The sequence below is a fragment of the Numida meleagris genome, chromosome 4, assembly GCF_002078875.1.
Source record: "Numida meleagris isolate 19003 breed g44 Domestic line chromosome 4, NumMel1.0, whole genome shotgun sequence".
In the NCBI taxonomy this organism is placed as follows: Eukaryota; Metazoa; Chordata; class Aves; order Galliformes; family Numididae; genus Numida; species Numida meleagris.
The window spans coordinates 29,130,176-29,156,646 of NC_034412.1; the positions used below are offsets into that span (position 1 = coordinate 29,130,176).

Here is a 26,471-nt window from a genome sequence, read left to right on the forward strand (position 1 = left end):
GGTAAGGAGATGGCCCTGAGAGCAAAGAACAGTGGCAACAATCTGAGGAGAAACAAACTAATTTACTAAATAAGACATCGGAATGCAAAACAACACACTATAATACAATATAATTACAATTTAAGCTGGTAAATCCAATACAGAGAGAGAGAATGTCCCAAAATCAAGGTAGGCCTTACTCTACTACCGACGATAAGATGGCTGGAGAGTGAGGTGCTGCCAAGATGAGAGACGGCGGAAAAAGGGACGAGGTCTCGTGATCTGCAAGTTTTTATACTGTGAGCTTTTATCTTTTCCCTCCGTCTGGAAAATGGTAACAAAGGAGCAAAGTGCCGTGGGGAATGTAGTAGTCCTTCTCTTCTGAGAACCAGGTACATTCACTACATGATGTTATGATGTGGAGTACCAATAACCGAAAATCATAAAACCATGACAGTAAGTCTCTTCTGAGGAAGATTCATCTTTAAAGTCTTTCTTTTCTAGTCACTGGGGTTCAAAGCGTCTTGATTCTTAATACTAATCAGAGATTAGTGGTATAAAATGCTAGTAACAGTAGTGCACCCAAGCATATACCTGATGAAAGGCTTTACACAGTTGTCCCTGGTAAATCAGGGTGGAGTTTTACTGAGCACTCTTACTAGAAGACACTTCTTGGGTGGATGCAACCTTCATACATGCAGCCACCTACTTATTGAATCATTCACTCATGAGTTAAAACTTCTAGGTTACTTGTAACCTTCAGGGGTTTTAATTTAAGCTCTTAATTACTTGTCCACCAGCAGAAACACTTTCTCTCTACTCATCTTACTGAAGTTGTAGATTAATTGGATCAGATGGAAAAAAAATATATAGGAAGATTCATTGCATTGAAAGTTCAGCTATAGCTACCCATTCTTTTCATGTTATGTAGTGTAAAATGCTAAATGCAATCCCAGGGAAAAGAAACAAAAATTCAAGATTCTTTTTTTCAGAGCATCCCTATTAGGTTACTGAGGTAGACTGTTTCTTGTTATTTTCTCATGTTTATTCATGAATCTGAGACAGTTAGCTGAGCAATGGTTTTTTTTTCACTTGAAGATAAAAACTGTTTACTCTCAGGTATGCTGCGTATCAAGGCTGGGAACTCTCTTGGACAATGTGAATTCAGACTATATGTGGCTGAGAAGGGCCAGCATGCACGTCTGCAAATTTTGGGTATAGATCACTGTATAACTTAAGCAAAAAGATGAAAAAAAATCTCCTTTCCCTTGTTACAGCCATTAAATGTTTATCTGTATTTTGTGTTAGCTGACTATCAGCTGAGTGTTTTTGTGCTCTGTTCTGCTCTCCCCCGTAATGTTTTTGGAAATTGTGGTGCTATTATCTTCCTGATCTCTCTTGACCCAAAGCATTTCTGAGTGAGAAATTCTGCTTAAGAGATGAAGAATCATCATCCTTCAAAGGGGAGGCTCACAGTATCATGGAATCATAGGGGTTGGAAGGGATCTCCGGAGATCATTGAGTCCAACCCCCCTGCCAAAGCAGGCTCCCTACAGCAGACTGCGCAGGTAGCCATCCAGATGGGTTTTGAATATCTCCAGAGAAGGAGCCTCCACAATCTCTCTGGGCAGCCTGTTCCAGTGCTCTGTCACCCTTACTGTGAAGAAGTTCCTTTGCATATTGGTCTGGAACTTCCTATACTCCAGTTTATGGCCATTTCCCCTTGTCCTGTCCCCACAGATCACCAGTTTTACCAGAAATAAAAGCGCTGATTAGGTTTCTTCAGGAATTAGGTAGTTTATCAAAGCAGATACTACGAATCATTCTAGTTTAGAAGTTTGTTTGCCTAGGGTTGTAGCTTAGACATATGACTAATTATTGATATTCTAATTGATTTATAGTTTTCTCCTTCACCTCTTAAACTAGAGGAATTAAACCACACAGCAGATGCTCAAAACATATCTTAGGTTTTGGTAAGTGTAGCTGAGCAAAAAGTCCAGTTTTTTTCCTACTCATCAGATATGAATCTTGAACTTTAGAGGAGAACAGAATTTAAGTCTGAAAATTCTGTTCTTTAACCTTTTTTCCCCATTTGTTTTTTCTGGGTATGGAAAACTTAAAATACTCGTCCTTTACTGTGATTTCTACTGCAGAGATTCTGTCAAGAGGATTACTGTGTTGTCTTGCTTTCACTCGATTTCCTATTACATTCCTATTAAAAATGATCTGGCTAATGTCTGTTTCCGGGAGTGCTAGCTGTAAATTGACTTTAAGAAAAGATTATGAGAAGCTTTCCTGCATTGCTGTTCCAAATTTGAATGATAAAGAAATAGATCCATTAGTAATAATTTAATCAATTTTTATGAGTATTAATTGTTTCCTTAAGATGTGAAGATAACAAATCTATATCCATCTGTAGAAAGTCACCAAGTGAGCCTAATTCCATTCTGAATGTGCAAAATTATTTTTAATTAGCAATGCAAGTTCTTAAATATTAGATCATAAAAATCATTTTTTACTTAATAATTCTTTTTGTGACTACCTAATGTAATTTAAGTCATACTACACTTTTTGTTACATACTAGGGAAGTATGTGTTAAATATGTATATAGAATTATAGAATGGTTTGGGTTGGAAGGGACCCTGAAGATTATCTAGTTCCAACCCCCTTGCTATAGGTAGGGATTCCTTCCTCTAGGTTACTCAAAGCTCTATCCAGCCTGGCCTAAGTAACCTATAGCAAGTGCGTTTTTTTCTGTATATTACAATCTAAATAGAGTTGAATGTTATCAAGTTAACAAAGCTAAGATCAGACCTCTGTCTTTTGAAGTTGGTTGAATCTGACTTTCTAGGAAATCAGCTGATACGTTATAGGCACTAAATGACTTCTTGCAGGCCAGTTTCCAGTATGAATGTAGTACTGTTTCGTAGCTGCTTATTTTAGCAGAAAGAGAAAGCAGTGTGATTTGTTGTCAGTGAATGACTGCATGTTCAGAATGAGGGTAAAGCAGGCTAGTTTGATCAAAGTTTTCTAGAAGATACAGAGAAGAATTAGACTCAGTTCTGTATCTTTCCTGAGTTAGGTTGTCTTTTCTGAGTTAGGTTTCCTGAGTTAAGTTAAAGACTTAATTTATATCAATTATACTTTCCCTGGAAACAGGACTCAGTCAAATCTGTCCCTGCGGTGTAGGGACAGTCTAGTTCTTCCAGAGCATGAAAGACTTCAGACTGTGGATTTAGGAACTCTTTTTTTTCCTTGTGGTGTAGAATTTGCTTTACAGTTTGCATGAAAATTATCCATATGTGTGCTTCATCAGGTCCAGGCATGAAGTAATAGAGTTGGTTTTATTAATTCTTAAAAACTAAAGTTCCCTTGTTTTTATAAACTTCTGATTTATTTTAATCCCTTCACATCTGTGAAAATTACTAATGCTAGTCATGAGTTTTTCATTTTTAAAAAGTATGTTAAACGCAAAAATTGTGATAGTGCAAAATAAATGATATAAAATTTACATCCTTTTTGTTTTGTAGTACAGAATTGACAACAGTATGTAGTATTGGAAAAAGAAAAAAAAAAAAGAAGGCAAAGACTTTCACTGTTTATGCATCTACTAGAGGTGTATGATGGAGGTTCAAAAGTAAAAAGTTATGAAGAAACATTAGGAAAATATGAGGGCTAAAAGCAATGCCTCTGGTTTTATGTTGGCTCATGACACCGGAGGTGGATGTTGGTGGTATAACAGTAGAGGCTGAACCTTCCCACCAATATTCTGTTCATTTTGTTTCTGTGAGACAGATGGCAGCAGAGGGGCAGTCTGACAAATTGACATTTGACATGGAAGCGCATATGAAGCAAAGGTGCAACATGGAATTCCTCCATGTGGTAAAAAAAAGAAACCCATTGCCATTCACTGACACTTGCTGAAAGTTTATGGAGACCAAACAGTGGATGTGAGCACAGTGAGGTGGTGGGTGGTGCATTTCGGCCGTGGTGACAGGGACAGTGGGTCACCTCCACTGGTGCAGATTGTTACAAGTGTGGTATGCTCTTGTTTGTTGTGGTGAAAATGCATAGCTAATGGTGGTGACTATGTTGAAAGGCAGTGTTTTGTAGCTGAGAATTTGTTCTACCAGACAGTATTATTGTGATGTTCATATCTGTTGTACTTTCCATGGAAATAAATAGGCAGCATTACTTTCAGAGCGATCTATGTGTGTAGAAATATATTTCTGTTCAAAATGAAATGGTGTATAAAAATACATAAAAGGAGAAATATAGTTGAGAAAAGATTTTAACATTTTAATTATGTATTTTTCAAAATAAAGTATTAATTTGTTCTCTGATTATACGTCTGATAAAATCTGATAGTTGTATATATGCATATTATTTCCATAGACAGTAAGAAGACACATGCTTGAAGGGACTTGAAGGTGAACAGCTTTAATAGCATTATTGAACTATTTGAAATTATTTACATTGTTTGAAACAAATGCAGAATACATATAGAATGTGTTTCCATGACCCTGCCAACTCTTGGTTATATTCAAGAAATGAACCTGTTTTTAGGGTGTGTGTTACTAGGCAATCTAGACAACTTCTTGAAATGAAAATCCTCTTAAAAAAAAAGTAGCTGTACTGAAGTAATATATTTCTATTTCCTACATGTATCTAACCACATTGGTTGATTTACTAACAAAAAATAGCCCTTTCCCTGCAGCTGTCCTTGGTGTGAAAGCATGAAAGATATTTGGAAACCTATGTTTTTATTTTTCAACTAAATTCTAATTACAGACAGTGAGCTATTACTGGATGTGCATGCCTAGAGGAGCACAACAAAAAATTGAGGTTCCTTTATCATTGCTAGCAAGCAGGAAAAAGAATTAAATGCAAAGATGCCTAAGCCTACACGCATAGAAGCACACAAATTTGCCCACAGAATGAGTTTATCAGATTTACTCTTGTAGTTAGCAATCTTTTACAAGATCATAATAAAATCATGTTCTGTAAACACAAAATAGAATTCAGATATAGTATTCTAATTTGCATGCTATTTAATGGATACAGACTAGGTTTAGAAGATCCACAGTCCTGATTTACAACTCTTCATTTGAAACTTAAAAGATGTAATCAGGATAAATGTATGACCTATCTCAATTTGAATCTGGTTTTCTGAATCATCTGAAATAGGTTGCAAATGTTACAATAACTGATAATCACTTTTGATGATCACTTTTGCTATTGTTACCTGGATTTCTAGGATGTTAGTGTCATCTCACGCAATTTAATAACAGTCAATGAAATTATCATTTGATGACATTAATATTTGTCTGTTTTATTACTAGTCTGAAAGGACTGATTTAAGATACCAGGATTATCCACTGGGAACAACAGGTTGGATGCCAATAAAAATTGATAAGACCTCACTTAGGCCCCTCCTGGTATGATTGTTCTCTGTCTGAAACAATGTACACTAATGTTGTTTTGAGATTAGTTTCATCAAACACATTGAATATCAAAAAGTGAAGAAATCTTTATAGAATGAAACAAATAGGAAGAGGGAACCAGCCTTCTAATACTATGGCTTTGGGCTCATTGCTCATTCACCATCTGTACAATGGGAACATTTCATACTTTTTAAGCAATTTGATTGCTGTGTGAGAATTATTATCAGCTCATTGAAAACAATGTGTGTGCATGTGTGGCAATTAATAAACGACTACGATCTACTAAGAATGATTAATGCGAGAGTGCGGTGTTGCTTAGTATGTGATAATATTTCATAGTCACAATGACATATAAAGGACTGAGAGAGATGCTTTTTTACTACAATTCTGATGTACAGCTTTTACAAAGACTTTGCATGTAGGAGATATGGCAGCCAACATCTGAATGAACAAATGTTCCAAACTCCTGATAAATGCTGGTTGCCTGACTTTTAAGTTAGTTTTTGGCATATTGGTTTATAGTGTTTTCAGATATGTTACAGATTTGGAGCTTTAAAAATGACAAACCTAATTCTGTTCAGAAGTGACATCTCTGAAATGGAGAACTGTAGGCAGCAGAATCCAGTTCAAAAGTGTTTCCTTCGGAAAAAGTTATGGCTTTGAATGACATAACGGTTGTGCAGGATTCTTAAGTCTTCAACAAATTATAATATCAAGAGTGTTTTACCCTCAACTGCCTTCATTACAAATGCTGACCAGGAGAGAGTTGGATGGTGTACTTAGTATTTTTATAAATAAGTAACAATGTTAACATATGAAGGTATACATAAATATATGTGTTTTGTGAAGATCCATTTTCCTTGGTAAGGAACTTTATACAACTTTGTTTTACCTTATTATTGAATATCCTGTGTTTTATGCTGATGGAAATCAGAGCCTTTCATTTCAGTGAGCTGTAAAAATGACAGGACAACCCTCCCACGCCATACTTGGTGGGTTTTGTGTGTGATGTGTTTCTTTTTTTTAATTGCATGTTTCTAGATAATTGTTAACAATTTTTTAAAATTATTTTTAGCTTTAGATCCGGCTAAAGACCCATGTTTAAAGATGAAATGTAGTCGTCATAAGGTCTGTGTTGCACAGGATCAACAAACTGCTGTTTGCATTAGTCACCGAAGGCTTACACACAGGTAAATACTTTAAAAGTTAATCCTATAGACATTTTCAATAGTGTTCGTGACTGACTGTAAACCATAAGTATACTATAATTAGTTTAGTTATATAACAACATATAAGCAGTGAATTTTAGAAGTAATTTTGCATACATAATTTGATTAGACTGTTTAATATTTGATTTTTTTAATAGGCTGTTAAGGTAGAGGGCGTACATATTTTAAAAACATAAGCTGATGATACAACTGCATTTAAGGAAATACCAACTGTATTAGTACCAAACAAATCTAATGATTGTGATAATATACTGCTGCTATACATTCGTCACTCTGTGTATGAAACTAGAGGTCTTTAAACTGCATGTTATGTAGTGTAACATTTTTTCTTTGTTCTTTTCGGCTTCTTTGTACCCCTTTTTATTTTTCTTGTGTTGGACTAGTTGACTATAACAAGCAAACATAGAAAAACATTATACAGAATCGGAATCTAGAGTATTTTTATTCTTAACTGTTTTAATTTATTTTTTTCTTGGAAACAATTCCAGGTCCTCTAGTTACATAGGTCTCAGTGTAGCAAAATGTTAATACACTTCTGTGGCTTTATTTGGGGAAGACAGTGTGTAAGCAGGGGGCATGAACCTTACCCTTAGTTGAATCATGAGATTATTGTCTGCTCAGGAGCTGGAATCAAATTGCATTTTTGACTTGGAGTTTCTCAATTTGTTGCATTTCACTGTGGGAAACCTAGCATGGTAGAAAGGATAGAGCCCCACTAAACTTCAGTAACATGATTGAACTCAGAATTTGATCAAGTTTCTCGCTCAGTAGGGGCTGAAAAGAGTAAGGAAACAGTATTGTGTAATGTAAAATGATAATTTCAAGCTTTTTAGAGAGCCAGTACCGGTTAACAAATGATACAAAGAATGTTCTTCCTAGCATCTAGTTACATTTAAATAATAAATAAATTTATGGGCTCAAGTTGCACCAGGGGAGATTTAGGCTGGACATTAGGAAACACTACTTTTCTGAAAGAGTGGTCAGGCGCTGGAATGGGCTGCCCAGGGAGGTGGTTGAGTCACTGTCCCTGGAGGTGTTCAAGAAACATTTAGATATAGCGTTGAGAGACATGGTTTAGTGGGGTTATTGGTGGTAGGTGGATGGTTGGACTGGATGATNTCCCTGGAGGTGTTCAAGAAACATTTAGATATAGCGTTGAGAGACATGGTTTAGTGGGGTTATTGGTGGTAGGTGGATGGTTGGACTGGATGATCTTGTAGGTCTTTTCCAACCTAGCTAATTCTATGATTCTATGATTCTAAATACATCTATCCGTATCTTTTTAAACAAGCAGAGTAGTACATAGTGAAAGGAGAAGCTTATCTAGATCTGCAGCTGCAGTTAATTAACAAAAACTTATTCATAGAAGATTCTCTTTATATCAAATAATCTCAGGGTGCAGCTAGTCATTTTGGTTTAATGAAATGTTATATATAATAAGTTGAAAGAATTATTTTCAGATAAAGCAAGGTATGTTAATTTCAACTACTCATGAACTTTTGGGAGTACATCAGCATTGATTGTGAGAACGCAATTGTTCAAAATTTCTGAGATTTTATACACACTGTTGAAAACAGTGAAAAAAATGATATCTTAATTTTATGAATACACGCAGTAGGTAAAGACCAAAAACCTTTTAGATTAGATGAAAACGGATATGATGGTTGAATTAATAAATGCACTGACATCTGCCTTCATACCTATATTATTCACCCCAGAGTTCCTGGCACTTTTTTTGAAAGGTATCTTAATATCTTAAGGGGCAAAGCCTCTCTGAATATAGTACTAAGTCATAACGGGAAAAATAAGATCTGCAAATGTAGTCTTGTAAGCTAGATTAAGCAATTTGCTGCCTACTTGTGCTGAGCCAGGACACAGGTCTACAAACATAGATATCACTGTTCCCCCAGACTGTTAAGCTCAAGGAGAAATCAATTGCTTTGTGCTTTCTTTCTAATGAGGTTTTCTTCATGCAGTCTTTGACCTTTGTGTAGGTACGTATATGAATAGCATATTCACAGGTAGTCCTGTCTGCTGGTCTCTCTTCGTCTGTTAGCTGCTTTAGCCCAAGGTTATATTCCTTCACTAAAACCTATAATGTGCAAATTGATTTTCAACATAGCCATCTGTTTTTCTAAGTTCCTAAAGGACTGGTCTACTCAGTTATGTGTCCTGGTAAAAATTAAATGAGGAAAAAAATATGTTATCAGCTACCAATTTGTATTATCTACTTGTATCAATTTCTAATATATCAGCTGTGTGTGATTGTTATATGGTGAAACATTTACAAAAAATCACCTCAATAATTTTCCTTTTTCACTTCCTCCATGTGTTTGTGCTTGTAGTATTCTTCAAAGACCTGGTAATTTCAATAATTTCTGATTTTTTTTTAATTGAAACAAAAAAAATATAGGCGGAGACTTCTGGAAAATAATTGAGACCTTTTTTATGGATTGCTGAGAGCTCCTTGTAAAGTATTAGCCAATTGGACGTATTTGGCTATATTTGTTGTGTAGATTTGTAGATGTTCCAGAGATTATGCTCAAGACACATCTGTGCAGGAAAATTAGTTTTAAATATGCAAACTGATAGAGTGGCAAAGGTTATGTTCAAGAGACAGTCAGTAAAGAGGAGACTGTATTCCTCCAAGACAATTGAAAGATTTATAAGCACGTTTGAGCTACTTTGGGAGAGAGGCCTAAGATGTGCTGGTATAGCAAAATAGATTGTTCTGGAAAGTTATCTAGTTGAAATTCTCCGACTTCCCTATTATTAGAAGCACTGCTTCCAAGCAGCAATATTACCTTGTTAAGACATTTATGTATAAAACTTTTTTCACTCTTTGAGATAATAGCATAGGCAGAGACATCTGCCAGTTCCCTCAGGACCCTTGAATGCATCTCATCGGATACCATGGACTTGTGCATCTTCCAGTTCCTTAGAAGGTCTCAAACTTGATCTACAGTGGATGGTTCTTCATTTTTCCCAGACCCTGCTCTAGCCTACCGTGGTGTAGCTAGAGCAATTCCTGGTGAAAACTAAGGCAAAAAAAGTTGCTGAGTACATTAGCCTTCTCCACATCCCAACCAATCAGATCTCCCTTCTGGAGAGGGCTCACATTCTCCCTACTCTTCCTTTCATCGCACTGACAGTCACAGATAAGCTTTTCATGTTGTCCTTCACATCCCTAGCCAGATTTATGTCTACAGAGCTGTAGCTTTCCTGTCTGCTTGGACAATTTCTCTGTATTCCTCCCAGGCTACCTGTCCTTGCTTCTGCTCTTCCTCCAAACCATCTTTTAGGTCTGAACATGTAGAAATTTATTGCTCCCCTCCACTCTCTTAAGTGGCGGTAAGTGATTTTTTGAGTGAATGGCTGCTGTGACTGAATTAGTATTGTTAATCCAGAAGCACGCACCCCTTTAGAATATGTCTTCTTAAGTCACAAGCTCTGCTGAGATCAGGAGATTATCATGGCATTCTGAATTATATTGCTATGCTGCTTTACTTCAGTTTCAAAGTTTGTTATCAGTTGTTGAAGAGATAATTTCTTTTTCTGCAGTTCAATGTTTTTATCAGATTTACCATATTAAATTTTCCACAAGGTATTTTTAAAAAGAAAAGTTTGTTTATTGAAGGTGCCTAAGATGAGATATTTTTCTTTCCACAGTACCAGAATATTCAACTTCTGTTCTGATCTTATTTAAACAGTTTAAACTGCTCAAGAAATTTTAGGATTGATATGTATATGGGGTGTTGAAAAGCTTTTTTTCTGGTAGAGGCTGTTGAACATTACCTGGTTTGACATGACAGTGGTTTTATTGCTGCAGTATCTCAAAGGGAATGAAGCAATCAGGAAAATGCTGAGAACCTTGTGCCAGATGAATAAGGCTTACTCTTTCTTCCCATAGAGTTCTTCTAGATTTCTTGTTATTTGATTATTACAATAGCATATATGCATATACTTATTCCTTATTGTGATGAGTATTTAATCACAGGAAGAGTGTTGGGGGAACTATTTTTTAAATCAAATGCCTATATTTTACTTTGAAAATTGCTCATCTTTATGCTTTATATAATCTTCATTTATATTTCATTCAAATGAGGGAAGAATACTTCAAGCATATTGTAAAATATTTAATAATCATTTTAATGAAATGCCACAAAAATTAAGTGCAAGTATTACAATTTCATAGTTTAACTTATTTGTAACTGAAGTTTAATTATTCTTAATGACAAATCAAGACATTAAATATATTATTTATAGTAAGGCTGGCAAAAAAATACTTTTTTCATAAACTGAGCAAAAGGACAAATATTTGAAGGGAAAATATTTTAAATTAGTGAAACTTTGATATACAAACTGGAATTGAATAGTCTTCTCCACAAAGTTCAGAAATGTGCTAGTTCTCAAATTCCAGTTCTGACCTTGCAGCTCACAGCAGTATTTTTCTACAGGCTTTCATCCTCTACTTTCTTGGCTATGTGTTCAAAAAGCCTCAGTATGGGCCTACACAATTCACTTTACTTAACTGGTGTGAGGGGTAGACATTTGTTGAGACGTGATTGCCTTTGTAGCGTTTCAAAACCAACCACTGCATCTCACTGTCCTTTTCATGGTGTAGTGTATTGGGCAAGCCTAGGTTTTCTATTCATTCCATGGCAGCAGAGATCATGGTTTCCCCTCAGTTCTGAGTTACTGCATGTAGATCTTGTTTTCACGAAGATGGCAAATCCTCTTCTAGTGAGATTCCACAGTACAACATCATCTGATGCAAAAACTTTCTTTATGTACTCTACTGTGAAGACTGAACAGTTTTGGCGAAAAGGTCAAAATAAGTGCTGTATACCATTCATTATGAGAGTAGCTTGGAATATCAAGGCTTTAGATATTATCGAGGCATGATTAGAGTTGCCAGGTGTTTGCTGATAGCATGTAATTCTATTTCCATGTCTGCTGGTTATAACTGTATTGGAAGTGGTGTTACATGGGCTTGGCTGTGTACTATGGGAATAAAAAAAAAAAGGGAAATATTTCAAAGGGGAGAACATACAGGGTATATGTTAATATTATTCATTCATATACTTCCATGTGAATTGCTGTAGGAAGGGGGTAGCTGCCTGCACTAGAATGCATGATAAGCAAATAATTCAGAATCAGATATGAAATAGAGTTTTTCATTCATTCTTCGAATTGCTGGAGATTGACATTAGCTTTTTCCTTTTTGCCTAAGTGATGTTTTATCATCCCTTTTTAATTTCACACTTATCTTTATTGGTCAAATGATAAGCTTTATGGGAGGGGAAAAAAAATGTCTGCAATAATGAAATGCTTAGGAATGTACCTCATGCAGTTAGAAATACAGCTTATAGAATATCCGAATGCAATATTGCCAATACTGAGAATACAGTGATGAGAATGTTATGGTTACAAGCAGGATATTCATAATGCTAGTAGAAATTTGCTTACTCATTTTAGTTTTCAATTACTTCAATTTACAGAGATTTAATTATTTGAATCTATTGTACTGAGAATGGCTGGAGTTAAGCACTGTAACCTTAGAGAAGAGGAAACAAGTTATTTAAATATTCAACCAAAAGGGAGTTGGGCAGGAAATAAAAAAGGAATGAGTGAAAGTAGGAGGGCAGTAGGTGGTAATGGATATTTCAGAATACCTACAGTGGAATATGTGTTATCTATTTACTCAGAGGAACAGGTGGTAAAGATAAATCCTTAAATCTTCATGTACTTGAGGATGCCCCATTGAGCAAAGAAAGAAAGAGTTTGTAATGATATTGCAACATGCAGGAATGCACTAAGTCCTTGGAAAGCTGATACCTAATCAGGCTCAGAAAAGCTGAAAAGCTACTGCAGCAGCATATATCATAGCTTCGCTGGTCCTGATTAATAGTCTGTTAACTTCATCTTATATTTGAAAAAGACTTTTATAACGTCATGTAATTTTCTCCAAGAATAATATCCTGTGAATCATAGGGTACTGTACTAAACTAAGCAGTGTATAAGTAAGGTTCTAAGCAGACAAGTTAGCTGCAGGTAAAGAGCAAGAGTGTAGCACCTGTAGTTTCAAATTTTACTGAATTTCTTTTGCTGAAATTCTTTTTTGGTACTGAATGTCTGTCAAAATGTTAAAGCCCTAATGAAAGAAAAAAGAGAGGAAATACCTGTTCTCCTCAAATGTTTATCTGCTTTTATCTCAAATAAGCTACAAAAGACAATGTACAAGTGAGGTTAATTCACTTGAGACCTAATCATTGCACAGCCCATTCCAAGATTACACTGTGTAGTACAGGAAACTGGTGAAGTGATGACTTACTGAATAATATTTACAAACGCAATTTGTGTACCTTTGGAAATGCAGAGAATTGCAAGACAGTTTTGGTCCAAAAATATTTTTCTAGTAATTGAGTGTCTTTGATGTGTTAGAACTTGGTGACTATCTTTGCACTGAGTGATCCTAATGGAATCTGATAAAACAGTCTCTTTCTCTTCCTACGTAAGGAATGTGCTCTGTAAAATTGACTGGATACATTTAATCTCTCAATTTGGGAGTACGTGCAATTTATCAGTGTATTAAATATATGTGCTATTTTGCTAGAGAAATGTAGATGTATTAGCTGTCTGAATTCCCAACCATGCCTTATGCGTCCCTCTACACCTCCGATTATGAAGGTTCTACAGTGCTTTTTATGAGTTTGCTATACATGGAAATCATCACAACGGTTCCATGCAATAGGAGAAACAGATCATGCTTGTCTCTACAGTGTTATATCCATGACATGTCAAGATGGAACTAAAACACAAAACAATCCAAAGCTATTATTTACGAACTTTCTTTCCATTAGATTTCTTGCCTATTGCTTCTTAGATTTCAAGAGTAGGAAACAATTGTAACACAGTTTTGGTATTCTAGTCTCAGTTATTTTATTCTACTTATTATGTATAGGAAGTCTCTAGAGAAATACTTAGAAATAAGGGATCTTTCCTTGAGCAGCACATTTATTTATGATTGATTTTTCTCTCTGTTTGCATATTATGCCTTATACTCATTTACAGTCCATTCTTTGGCTTGTTTTTCCTTTTTTTTTTTTTTTTTTTTGTTTACTTGCCTCCTTATGGTAGCAGCCTCTGTGTATGTCATTTTAATAAAATAGGGAAGGTGTGCTTAAGACAACTAGGATTGCCTTATCATAAGGGTGTGCAGTTTCTTGGATCTTTTTATGAGTAACAGATAACCAACAAATATTAACGTACTGATAGATTCTGATCTTTCAGTTCAAGTTGTTTTTAAAGCTTGATTGGTTTATAGCCAAGAGTACTGGCAATTCACTAGTCATGGATAGAGTCCTAACAAGTAAGCATTTAAAAAAGCTAAGCCAAAAAAATTATAACTGCTCTTCTTGAATTACAGCTTTCCACTAGGCATATTTCAGAGAAGTCTGCAGACTGGACCTCTGTAAAATTTGGTTCTTGACAGGAGATGAGCAGTATAGAGGGCATGATGATACAGAATTAATTGTTTCAAAACTTAAGGAGAGAGTGATGGGTACTATTTGGGTCAAATACTTCCCCCAGTGTTACCTAAGAATTCTACACAGTGAAGTTAGCTTTAGGGAGAATTGTTCCCTGTCCACAAGCTTTTGGAAAGTAGGACCTGCATGTAGTGATTAGCAGAAGGTTTCTTAAATACCTATCTGTTGATGTGGTGCTTCGCACATGCTTTCACTATTAACACATATTCAAGAACATCACTTTATTATAGACTCAGAGAAGCTAATAGTGTTAAAAAATTTTTTATCACTTAATCCAGTTTACTGAGTCAAGTCAGTTGGGCAGTCTGATGGATTTTGTGCTAATGCTTAATCTTATTACAACTTCCTTTAGGCTTTTGACGTAAATGGCATTTCCAAGTGCTGATTCAGTTCAAGTTCATTATCTTGCCTTGGACTCCTGCCCTCTTATAGTATTTTTGAAGAATATTGGAAATGGGGAAGATCAAAATTCAATCTAACTACTTCTTTATATGAGTTGGATCACCAGAAGTTCATCTTCCCTGGCTGTGTTCACCGTAATGTTATAACATGAGGAAAAACGTTCTTTCTCATCTTAGAAGTGATGAGTGTTGGGCCCTGAAGCATGAGATTGGTTAACCTTTCCCTGTGATGAATGGTGTGACAGAAGCCCAGAGTAAATTTCAAGTGCTACAGAACCGTAACATTGATTCTGTTGCGAAAGTGGAACTTCTGTTTCCACATTGTGGTGCTGCATGGCTGAAAAGATTCTGTCCCAGGCATAAAAAATAAGCAAGTCTAAGTAGGAGAGAAACTCATTTTGTAAGAATGTGCATGCTCACAGGCATGCATATGCACACAGACATGCACATGCGTGCATGTGCGTATTAGTAAATCTACACTCACATACACATTTTTCTCTTTATGCCATATGTACATATGTATTGCAGGTTTCCAGAGCACTGTGCTTGGGATTTGTTTTATGATGAGTCTCATTTTACAAATGAGGAGATAACAGTTTACACAAGTGCCAATTTTTTAAAGTAGAAGAATTGTTTAAAGGTTAAATTTGGCAGATGAGAATCCATCTTTTTGAAAATACCGGTGCTCCTGAAGATCAGTACACCATGTTTTATATAACAGTTGCAGTATTTGAGTTGTGTATAATGACTCTGGTATTCTTGCAGTTAATATTCTCCCTGGAGATGTTTTCTGTCCCCTCATAAAACTGTAAGTGCATTAAATGATGAAGAGAATATTTGTTCAGAGCTTCTCTGAAGAAGTAATACTTCTTGCTTTTTCATTCATATGTGCTGATGCTTTTGTTAGCCCCTAACAGTTCCTGTTAGATATGAATTTTAAAAAAGGGAGGTTTGAATTTAGATTTACAAAGTTTGGGATTAAAAAAAAAAATAGCTGTAATTCAAATCTGTAGTTGTTTCAAGTAATCCAAGCAGCTCTGATAGAGTATGTTAGGACTCACGAGGAAGATACTGATGAGGAGGGTTTAAATATGACTTAAAATAATAATTATTAAAAATATATTAAAATAATTATTTTAAAATTTATTTTTTCTAACTACAACTTGAAGCTGTTCAGCTCTCATTTAATTTGGAAAAAAAAATAGAAAAAAAGAAAGTAAAAATACACAAAAAAGCATAACATAGAATAAGGATCCGTACAGCCTTGTAGCTGCAGCATTTTGTTATGACTACAAAAATGGTCTGAAAAAACCTGAAGCAAAGCAAAGGATTTGCTTTAGGCACATTGTGCAAAAGCTGTAACACTTTTAGGATGTCATCATTTTACATTATAATGTTGCTGAAGAAAGCCAGCTGGTGCAGTTAAGTCTCTTATTGGAAATTTTAGTCTGATTCATTACTGTGATTTGTGGTTGTACACAGAAACACTTAATCATTCTTATGCTCCAAGCTCTGTTGAATCTACTGAAGGTTTTCTGTTTCTTTGCATAATTCGAGTTGCCAGTCTGCCAGCTTGGCAGTGTTTCAAGCTTGTTGCATTATGTGTGTTTGTTTGCTCAGGAAGTGATGCTGCACGTAGGATGAATTTACAGTAATTCTTTTGTAATGGGTTAATGAGCAACACTTCTTCTTTCACAATGCTAACATTATATAGCTTTGATTAGTCCAATAATTGTGTGGCTATGCCATTGTGGTCATATGATCATACCGACACTCTACAAAGTACTAAAAAGAGAAAATAATTTGGACTTTGTGTTCTTAAAAAAGAGGTGAAAATATGAATATTTTGGAGATTTTTATATGCTCCATCATTTAATTCATTAAAGGAAAAAAATTAAGCTTCTTAGTTACTAGCTACTTCTTTGCTTTGGAATGGAAAAAGAGGCTCTAACACTGTGCATGATGTTTTGCATATGTTGTGCGGGACTTCTCTTTCTGTGGTTTGATGGGACTTAGGGATACACAGAGGAAAACAGTACCCTTTAATGGTATTCTCCATTTATAAGTAAATTCTGTTAACATGAACAAAAGATATGTTTGGAGATTTCAATAATGTACACTGCCTTACCAATATTTACCGTAATAGCATTACTGTTTATTAAGGTTGCAACTTAGCCATAAAGTATTTATGCTTTCTTGAGCCAAACTTCAAAACTTGAAAATGATTGTGCTTAAGGACAAACAAAACAGCTCTCTACAAATGTAAAATAAAGTATGCTTTGTAGGAGATCAAAGTGAACTTGAAATAAAGGAGGTGTAAACAGAACTTGTTTTCATCACAAGTAGAACACATTCTCACAAAATTTTTCCCTTTCAAAATCTGTGATACACTTATTTTTAAGGAAAATACAGAGTCTGTCTCCAGAATGATGCAGATGGACTTGAATTTATTAAGTCCTAAGCCTATTCATGTTGTACCTGCTCCTTTAATCTTGTTCAGATTCTCAGAAGGCTGTGGGGGCATTAGATAATCAGTCAGAACGATGAAGTTTTCAGTGATCAGGAGTGTCCTACTTTCCACTTCTGCAACAAGATTACAAACTAGGAATTAGGTTTTTTTCTAACATCTTGCTGGCAGCCACTGAAGGCACACACTCAGCTGAACCACTTCTTAAATGGCAATAAATTAAGATACTTTTCTTCAAAAAATAGGAATGTGAAGTCTGATCTAGAAAAGCATTACTGTTAGAAAGTGTAGAGCTTGCTACTAATGCAGAGTCCCATTAATCAAATGGTTTCTGATTCTTTTTTTTTTTTATTTTCCTTCACAACTTTCCTGAAAATCTGACAAGTAAAATGATTGCTCTTTTGATAAAACTAGGGTTGGTGAAAATGGTGCTTATAAAAGGTTGTTTTCCTTGGATATGAATTCATAATTTTACTTCATAGCAATAAGATTCACTGTAGACTTTCATTTAAACCTTGTAATAACAGAAAGTAATAGAAGTAAAATCTTTCAGTGTTCCTTTATCAGAAAATACATGTAAAATGGGTTCAAGAACTTGTCAATATCCCTTCTTACTTTTGCCTATCTAAAGGAAAGCTTGCACTTTTTTTTTGTAGTGGTTTATGAAGCAGCTGTAAGTATCAGTTTTGAGCTTACTGTAGTAGAATACATTATCAACTATAAAATGCTTGCAGTAAATATTATATAATCAATTAGTGCCTAATTTGGGATTTTTTTTTTTTTGTCCTTTGGTGTTACTGCAAAACCCTGCTATAATGGAAAAGAATAAAGTGGTGATGATTGTGAGAGGTTTAAATATTTTCTTGTGGATTTGGAACTGATTAAACTTAGGTACTCGTATTACTGACTAGCGTCAGTAATAATGCATTTCATTTCATGTACCTGTCTTTCTTTGTAGGTTGTGTGTTTATCAGCTCTGTGGTGAAAAAGCTGCTAAGTGTTTGAAATTGAGTAGGGAAAGCTGTGTTCAGTGAAAAGAAATCATTCCACTAATTCCATTTTAGTAAAACAGTACTTCTAATATTTCCTGTGGTTAAAAATAAATTACAGCTGGAAATGTTTTTATCATAGTGCGGTTTGTGTACAAATATTGATGTTCTACCTTGGAAAATGTACTACTGCTTTTGGAAACCAAATAATTCAACATACTTTCTGATAAAGTAAGGGCATATCATGAGTTACTAAATGTTTGTGTTCCGTTTTTATATTTCTTTTTCATTTAAAATAAAACATTAAGAACTATTTCATGTGTCCAGATCATCAAAACTATGCTTTCTATAAAATTGCTGTAGTCTCCTAGTAGAGAACAACAGTATTAAACTTACAGATAATGGCTCCTTTGACAGATGACAACGTATTCTATATCAGATACTTATTGCCTAAAAAATTTTGTCATTTTATAGTTTAGCCAAAATGTTGGGACACTTACACTATGACTTTTCCTAAAACCATTCTGCAGAGTCTGTTAATAGTAGTAGTAGTAATAATAATAATAATAATTTATTTATAATCCTATATTTAAGGCTTGATCTAAACTTTCCTTCATTTGTGCAATCTGCTATCTCAATTCAAGCAATATCTGTATGGTTATTTCAGTGAAACTGTGAGTTTATTGCACATATACAGACCATCCGCACAATGCATGCACTGTAGAGTCTGTCTCTGGGAATCTCAGAAAAAAATTTTGCTAAAATTTTGCATAGATGAAAATTAGATGAAATTTCTGGATGAGGGGAGAAAAAAGGATGTTACAGCTTAAGAAACCAATCCATACCTTTTTAACTACTGCAGTCCTTCTGTCACATGCTAATCTGCTTCGCCTGTCTTAAAATTGTAAAACAAAGTAATGCATGGTATAATGAATAGTGTTTGTATGTTCTACCAAGAACCAAGCCTGAAGTATCACTATGAAGAACTCAGGGAAATGGTATATAGATGCAGTAGTTATAAAAGCAAACAAAAAATTAGGAATGGTAAAGTGAATAGTCTGTAAATATTACAAAATCATTTTATTAGTGCAGTCTTACAATTGATTTATGTTAAGTTCTGGTTGTTACTGGCCACCTTGACAAATGGCACGTAGCAGAAACAGAAACACTGCAGAGCTGTTAAAAATATGGTCAAAGTCCTAGAGAGACTTCAGGATGAAAAGGCACTGAAAAAATTGGCATTGAGAGGAAAAATAATTTTAGAAAACTATGATGGCATTTTATTTCTGGAACTGTTGCTCAATTGCTTTCATTTACTTGCTCAAGGAACCAGGGGAATAAATGAGACAGCAGATTCAAAACAAATTTTAGGAACCTGATTAATTTTGACATGGCACTACTCCCACCAGAGCTCTTGGTCAGCATTGTGGTTAAAAGAAATATTTAGATATTAGTGTAGATAACTGGAACAGGCCTTTAAGCTAGCGCACAGATGAGACAACAGATTTTTCTGACGTGCAGCAACCTCTTCTTGGCAATAAAGAACTGCTAAACTTTGCCTTTTTCTTATGGTCACTTCCTGGCTGCTGCCTGAAAGGGGGTGCCTGCTGCATTTGATCAGCATGCTGCCCTGTACAAAAGTCCAGTTAAATACTGCAATATAGTTTCTTTCTAAAGCCAGTTAGATATGAAAAGATACAGGTTTGTTTATATATGCTTGAAGCTATAGCAACAGCAGTAAAAATAAAAATAGAATTAGAGAGGGAAGAAGTACCACTGCTCTCAGAAGTTTTAAAAGCAAAAAATTGTGATTTTTTTCTGGCAACAAATGTTTTCCCAAACAAATTATGAAATCATTTCTCTCCCTCACTGCTGTTTCCATTTGTCATCTTTTAATAGACCACTATTTGCCTTTTGCAGTGTAACCATGGCCTTTTACTCATTCTTGCTACACTGCAGTCTTTGTACTTTAAAGTTGGGTTTGTGATTTTTCTTTTAAAGGAACGTATTTAGAAATACATTTAGCTTTGAAGATGGGAGTGAATTTATTGTTTTGCACAGTCATGCCTTTGAAGGTGAAATTAGGTAGACAATTTAGGATACGTGCTGTGCTTCGGTATGCATAATACCGGGTCCCCACAGTTGGGACACCAGCAAGGGCTCCAGGTGGAGATGGAGTCTCTCTGGGAGCAACAGAGCAGAGCAAAAGGTGAGACCTAAGCTATCTTATTTTTCTTTGAGAGCTTAAAATAATTTTTGAAATGTTTAAGAAGAGTTTTCCAAATTCCAGATGATGCAGAATGAAGTATGACTCGGAACTACAGTCCAAGTTTAAACAAAACGCTAACATCAAAACTACAATTCTGTTGCTGTTACTGTAATATAAGTATCTATTATTGCTATTTCATCTTTTATGCTATGTTTTTGTTTCTTCCTGAGTTTGATCCCTTGACATTTTTCTTCTAGTTTTCCTTAATGTTTTTATCTCAAGGAAAATTACTCTCCTTTGTTTTTATGTATTACTTTGTCCCGTCCTTTAACAGTACTTTGCTTTCACTTATAGCATGGATTAATGTTCATGCGGTCACACTTGCATACCTGAAGTAAGATCTGGTAGGAAATACTTTATGGAGCCTAGCAGATTCTGTAGGTACCACTTTATTGAACCAACTTTATGATATTAGGGAAGGGAGAAAGGAAGCAAGAGGGATGACTGAGGATGCATTCATGCACTAATGGAAAAAATATAAAAATAAAATAGAAACCTTAGCTTTCTTAACAATGGATATGGCTATGCACTTACTTCGTAGAATATTTTTTTTCTAAGATATCATGAGGAATGTAATACCAACACACATAAGCAAATCTCTGTCATCTTAAGCAGAATATGAGACAACATACTGGTAGTTTATAAAACTTAATTTGACAGTCACAGTGACAATTAGTTTCTCTTTCATATTCTGGCACAGAAATTTCATCACAAGCCTGCTTTTTTAGAATTATTTCTAATGTTTATCTTTAAAATAATCTACCTATATGTGTGAATTAACAGACAAGAAAATGTCACACTCCTAATCCATTTCTTTTTCTCACCTCAAGCAGCAGCACAAATAATATTGCATGTTTTAAAAATATCTTCATATGTAGATACTCATGGAAGTAATAGGATTTTCTGATGCCATCAGACATCATTTGTAAATTTCAAAATACCATACTGATATCAGGATAATAGCAAGTTGAGAAAAGAGGTGCTGATATGTGAGTCTCCCATCTATTCAGAGAATACTTGAAGGATTGCAATACAGTAAGCAGACAGTTAGCTAGATCATCTTGGGGAATTCTGTTTTTTTTTCATAGAAATGTCATAGCTGTTAATGAGTGCCAGAATATAGAAGTTTAGTTTTGTGAAGCATACTTCTAAAAACTTGTGAACTGTAAAATAGTTTTTGTTCGCAGCTTGCAATGGCTCTTTAACACCTTGTTAACAGCATCATCTGAAAACATCATAGACTTTGGCACAAATGAGTTAGTGTAATAATACTAGCAAAACCAGTTCAAGTTGATACTATTTTGTTTTTAATTTAAATATCATACAGGTACTACCTGTGACCCTGAGGGCCATCACATAAGGCAGTTCTCTGTCTGAGTATGTGCTCTATCTTGTAATTTATAGCTACACACATGGAATTTTGATGTTTCTGAGATTATCTGAGGAAGATGAAGGATTTTGGCAGTGGAATTCAGTACAAGTAATGCTTGTGCAGGAATTACCAAGACAGCTGGTTCATTTCAAGCCCTATTGCTCCTCAACACCAGACAGCAAATAATATATATGTAGAGAGGCTTAGTTCTGCTTATTACATGATTTTATTGTTCAGCAGAATTACTTCTGATTTAAACTAGAATGAGAGTAGAGTCGAGTTCAAAGGTGTTTAATTAGAACAGGTGTCCAGGGTAGGTAGAATTATTTAACAGTGTATTTGTAATATAACAGGCTAATGTAAAAAAAAAAACCAACATTATTACTGTTTAAGTGAAACGGGTGTGATATTTCTTGGGGTGGGAGAACAGTTAATTAAAATTGCCAGGTGAAGTAGTAGAGTTGTCAAGTAGTGAGAGCAGCATCAGTCTAGCAGTGGAACACAGTGATGAATGAAGTTAAGTACCATAGAATTAAAACCAAAGTGGGTTAGGAACAAAAAATGAAAAAGGGAAGGATTGCTTTAAAGCTGTGTTTCAGAGCAAAGAACATCCATTAGAAGAAATGGTTGGCAATGCTGTGTGCTGTAAAGATTCTAAAGGAGTCTCAATCCACTCAAACAATCAAGGGATATTCAGACCTCTGAACATGAGTATTTTGGATATTTTCACTCCTCACAGATGTAATGGAACTGCTAAAAACAATTTAGAGAGCAAGGTGCCTCCTTGCATTTTGCAATTTGCTCAAAATGGTAGTAACATACACATGATAAGAGAATCGCAGAAATGCAGAATTGTAGAGGTTAGAAAATAAGCTACTAAGCTTGAAATACACAGCCACAGGTGGTGTTAGAAAATAATTTCAGATAAATTTTACCGTCTAAAAATGTATTATTCTCTCTTTTCTTTCTGTCTCAGCTGATGTGAGAAAAGACATGACAATTGCATAAATATCATCAATATAAATTAACGAGAGAGAAAGAGATAAACAACTGTAGAGAATGCAATAGAAATGCATTTGAAGTTCAGATCCAAGAGACTCAAATGGAACCTCCTGATTTCTGGGTACTTCCAAAAGTCATATTGTACCTTCTCCATTTTCTGTTGAAGTGCTGAAATTAAAGCTGATATAATTAAAACCAGTAAAAAACACATCAAAATGTACAAAAGCAGGGAAACTTTCAAACATAAGTGAATCAGTTTGCCAGTCAAACTATTAAAATATGTTCCATATTGTCTTCATGGAGAAAGGAGAAAAAAAAAAAAGGCAACTAAAGAATTTTTTTGTGGCTTTTGGCAACAGAATAGAAACAGAAGGCTCAAACAGACTGCATCCATTAGTATGAGACATTCTATATTTGTTTTCATTTATTTTCCACTTTAGTCACACTGTCAGTTAAAAATGGAATGTGATGGAAAATAGTAACCTTCTACTTGATTATAAATCAATGACCTGTCATTTATGCTGGGTATACAGAGATAGTGTATTCTGCTGTTAATCTCAGAAATTGTCACTAGCTGTGCACTAGTAAATCAAGGCCACATAACTTGAGTGGATTTACTCTGTGTGTGTGTCCATGTGCATATATCTCAAAATACGTATAAACTTTGGCATATATGTTTCAAATTGTAAAGATAAGAAAGAAGCATGCTGTATCAGAGAGGAGCAAACTGCCACATTGGAAAGTGCTTAAAAACTACTTAAATAAGCTTGTAGTATGACACTGGGATCTGAAATGCTGATGCCAGATACATCATTGGAACAAGTTAAGGATTTGCGAGTATTAGAAAAATGAACAGTAATTATTTTGAGAGTTGTTGCAGTAATGCAGTCGTGTTGTAGTGACCCAGTCATTACCTGGTTGTTTTAGAGCTCCCACTTGACAGAAAGCTGAATATATGGAATCATGGGACTGGTGTAATGGCCTTGTTATATATCTAAATATTGCTTAGAGTACTACAGTCAACCTTGGGTTGGTTATGACCTTAAAGATTGCCAGCTAGTGAGGAAATGCAGTAATCTTGAATTCAGTGTACAACAGTTGTTCTCTTAGAACACCAGCACAATACTCTGTGCCATTAGAATACTCACAAATCAGGCAGGATATTGAGAATTAGGATTCAGAAAAGAACTATAAGAATAGTTGAATGTTAAAAAACATTATAAATGATGCTCCCCTGCCTTTCATGATAATATTTGTCTGCCATGGAAAAGAGGAAAGTAGGCTTTGTAGTCACTGCTTGAATATTTCTTTGGAGACAGTCTTTCAACAGACTTGCCTAAGAAGCATTAAGATTCAGCATCTAAATTGGATGATATAAGGGTACCTTTTTCCAGCTTTTTAATATATGCTTCCTAATCTGTTTTTCAAAACGTTTCCTTGTTATAAAACTGATGATAGAAATGATATCAGTTCAGTCAGATATAAAAGTAGCCTTCTCTAAATAGTGCCATACCTTTTTTCTGTACTTGCTTTGAACAAGATGCATTGTCAGTTCTATCAATATGTTCTTATATGCGATGTGATGCATACATACATTAATCATGAAATCTGAATTGAATATTGCCATGATTGTTTTTCTAGCTAGCAGTTGAGTAGATACTCAATTTAAGTTTTCTTTCAGACAGATGTAAGTGTATGTAGTTCAAATACCATATGAACAGCACATCTCGATGCCAGCAGAATCAGAAGAAATGTTTCATGTGAATTGTACCCACTTGTGTATGTTGTGCTGAAAATAATAGGGCTGTGTTTTAATTAATTAAAGTTTGCAATAGAAGTGAACACAACTGCAAATGATTTTATTTAAGTTTCACATTCATATCTCATTCCTATACCTGGGACTCACAGTATTGTGGGAGAGTATGGCTAACCATGCTGACATGTAATGTCGTTACTCACAGTATTGTGGGAGAGTATGGCTAACCATGCTGACATGTAATGTCGTTACTCACAGTATTGTGGGAGAGTATGGCTAACCATGCTGACATGTAATGTCGTTATTTCTGAATTTATTTGCTCTTTTAAAATTAAAGCTAAAACAGCAACAACGAAAACCACCATACTTGTACCATATATCTATCGGTACCCCAGTCCACTTCAGGCTGGAAAATATCAGTCTGACTCTCTAGAGAGCTGTAATATTTTATCCTGGTTTGTGCCAAAATACATTTGGTTTCATCCTGTGCTGACAAATGAATCTGTATTTAATAAAATTAAGAGTAATTTAAACAGGTAGGGCTGGTATTGTAAAGCCTTGAATGACAAAGACATGAATTAGTAAATCTAAAGGAAGGTTAAAATATTATTTCCTTTGGAGGATACTACTGTTCTATGTTTACTATTTTATTTTTTCACTGACTGCTCTGTCAGAATAATGTATAACACTCATACTTAGTATTCTGTTTTTTTCTTTCAAAACTGAGTTTTGCTGTAGAATTTGGATAATGTTATAGGATTTTTCTTACTCCAAGAGCTGGAAACAAAGCAGACCATACTCCTGTCAGTAGATGCTTCTAGCCACTACCAGCTCTGAGGATGCAATCTCATTTTAAAGTTTAAGTTAGCAATGTGATTAGTGTGTTTTAACATATAATGTATGATAAATGGACATGGTATACGTGGGAAAAAAATTTAACATAAATTCTGTAAAAATTGGTAAAGGCTCATAAGAATATCTTCTTAATTTCTGATATAGTTACTGTTTTTGAATATGCAGTTCGTATGTATTGTACATAAACCACTGAAAAAAAAAAAAGAATCTTCGGTCATGTAGATGAACGTTTACAAATTTTATCACAATTTGTCTCTGTTTAAATCTAAAGCTACCCTTTAGAGCTGTATTTTGTATTCTAAGTTATCATGGACCAGAAGACAAAGATTCTGAAATAACTGCTTTAGGATAACAAAATTTAGTGGACACAAATTCAAAGAAGTTTTCGTGGAACAAAAGTAAAGTTTTTGAGAGAGGGAAACAAAATCCCTTTATTTGACATATAATAAAACCAAGAAGGTATTAGATCTAAAAATCTGTTAAAATCTTTGAAGAAAGACTAGAGGATAGTACTAGATTTTTAGAGAGTGTCATCATTGGTCCTTGGATTTAAATGGGCTGTGCAAGAGGAGCCAGTGGAAATTGGTTGTAATATCTCACTGAGATCACCTGGAAGTCAAATGAAATGTATGTGGCTTACCTGCATGTTGACACTTGACAAACTGAATGATCCATTTGAGTTTAATACATGAGTTTGCATTTATTTAATTTTTTTACTTTTGGCTTTACAAATGTTCTAGTTCAGCAGTACTTTTCTTTATAGAGCATTGCGTAACTTCTAATACTTTCCTTCTGCTTCCATTTGAAATGAAGTGTAACTGTTGACATATCATTAAGAGTCTTTATAAAATCTGTAACTGTAAAAAAGGCCTCCATAACAGTTGCCTTGGTTCCATTTCAATGTACCTATCATAAGTCAGTTTTCACTCCCTCTATTGTTGTGAATGTAACCTCTGCAGAAAAACTGTATAATTTTCTGTCTTAATCACTAACGCTTAAAGTAGTACTGTTGTTCTGTACAAAATGTATTTTTTCAAAAGTTCTGAAGCTAGGAAATCTCCAGCTCATTTCTATATCCTCGATTCTGAAAAACAAAAAAATCAAATTTCAATATGTTATGTGAATATGTAAGAAATTATGATTTTTTTTTACTGTAT

General features: G+C 34.8%; 1 protein-coding gene across 4 annotated transcripts in view; it reads left to right on the forward strand.

Moving 5' to 3' along the window:
* SPOCK3 (SPARC/osteonectin, cwcv and kazal like domains proteoglycan 3) overlaps positions 1-26,471 on the forward strand; it is a 182,120-nt gene that overhangs the window by 77,280 nt on the left and 78,369 nt on the right. For all 4 annotated transcript variants that reach the window (XM_021396014.1, XM_021396016.1, XM_021396015.1 and 1 more), the window contains exon 4: positions 6,500-6,614. In XM_021396014.1, the coding sequence (XP_021251689.1) occupies positions 6,500-6,614 (115 nt within the window). The remainder of the gene's footprint in view (positions 1-6,499; positions 6,615-26,471) is intronic.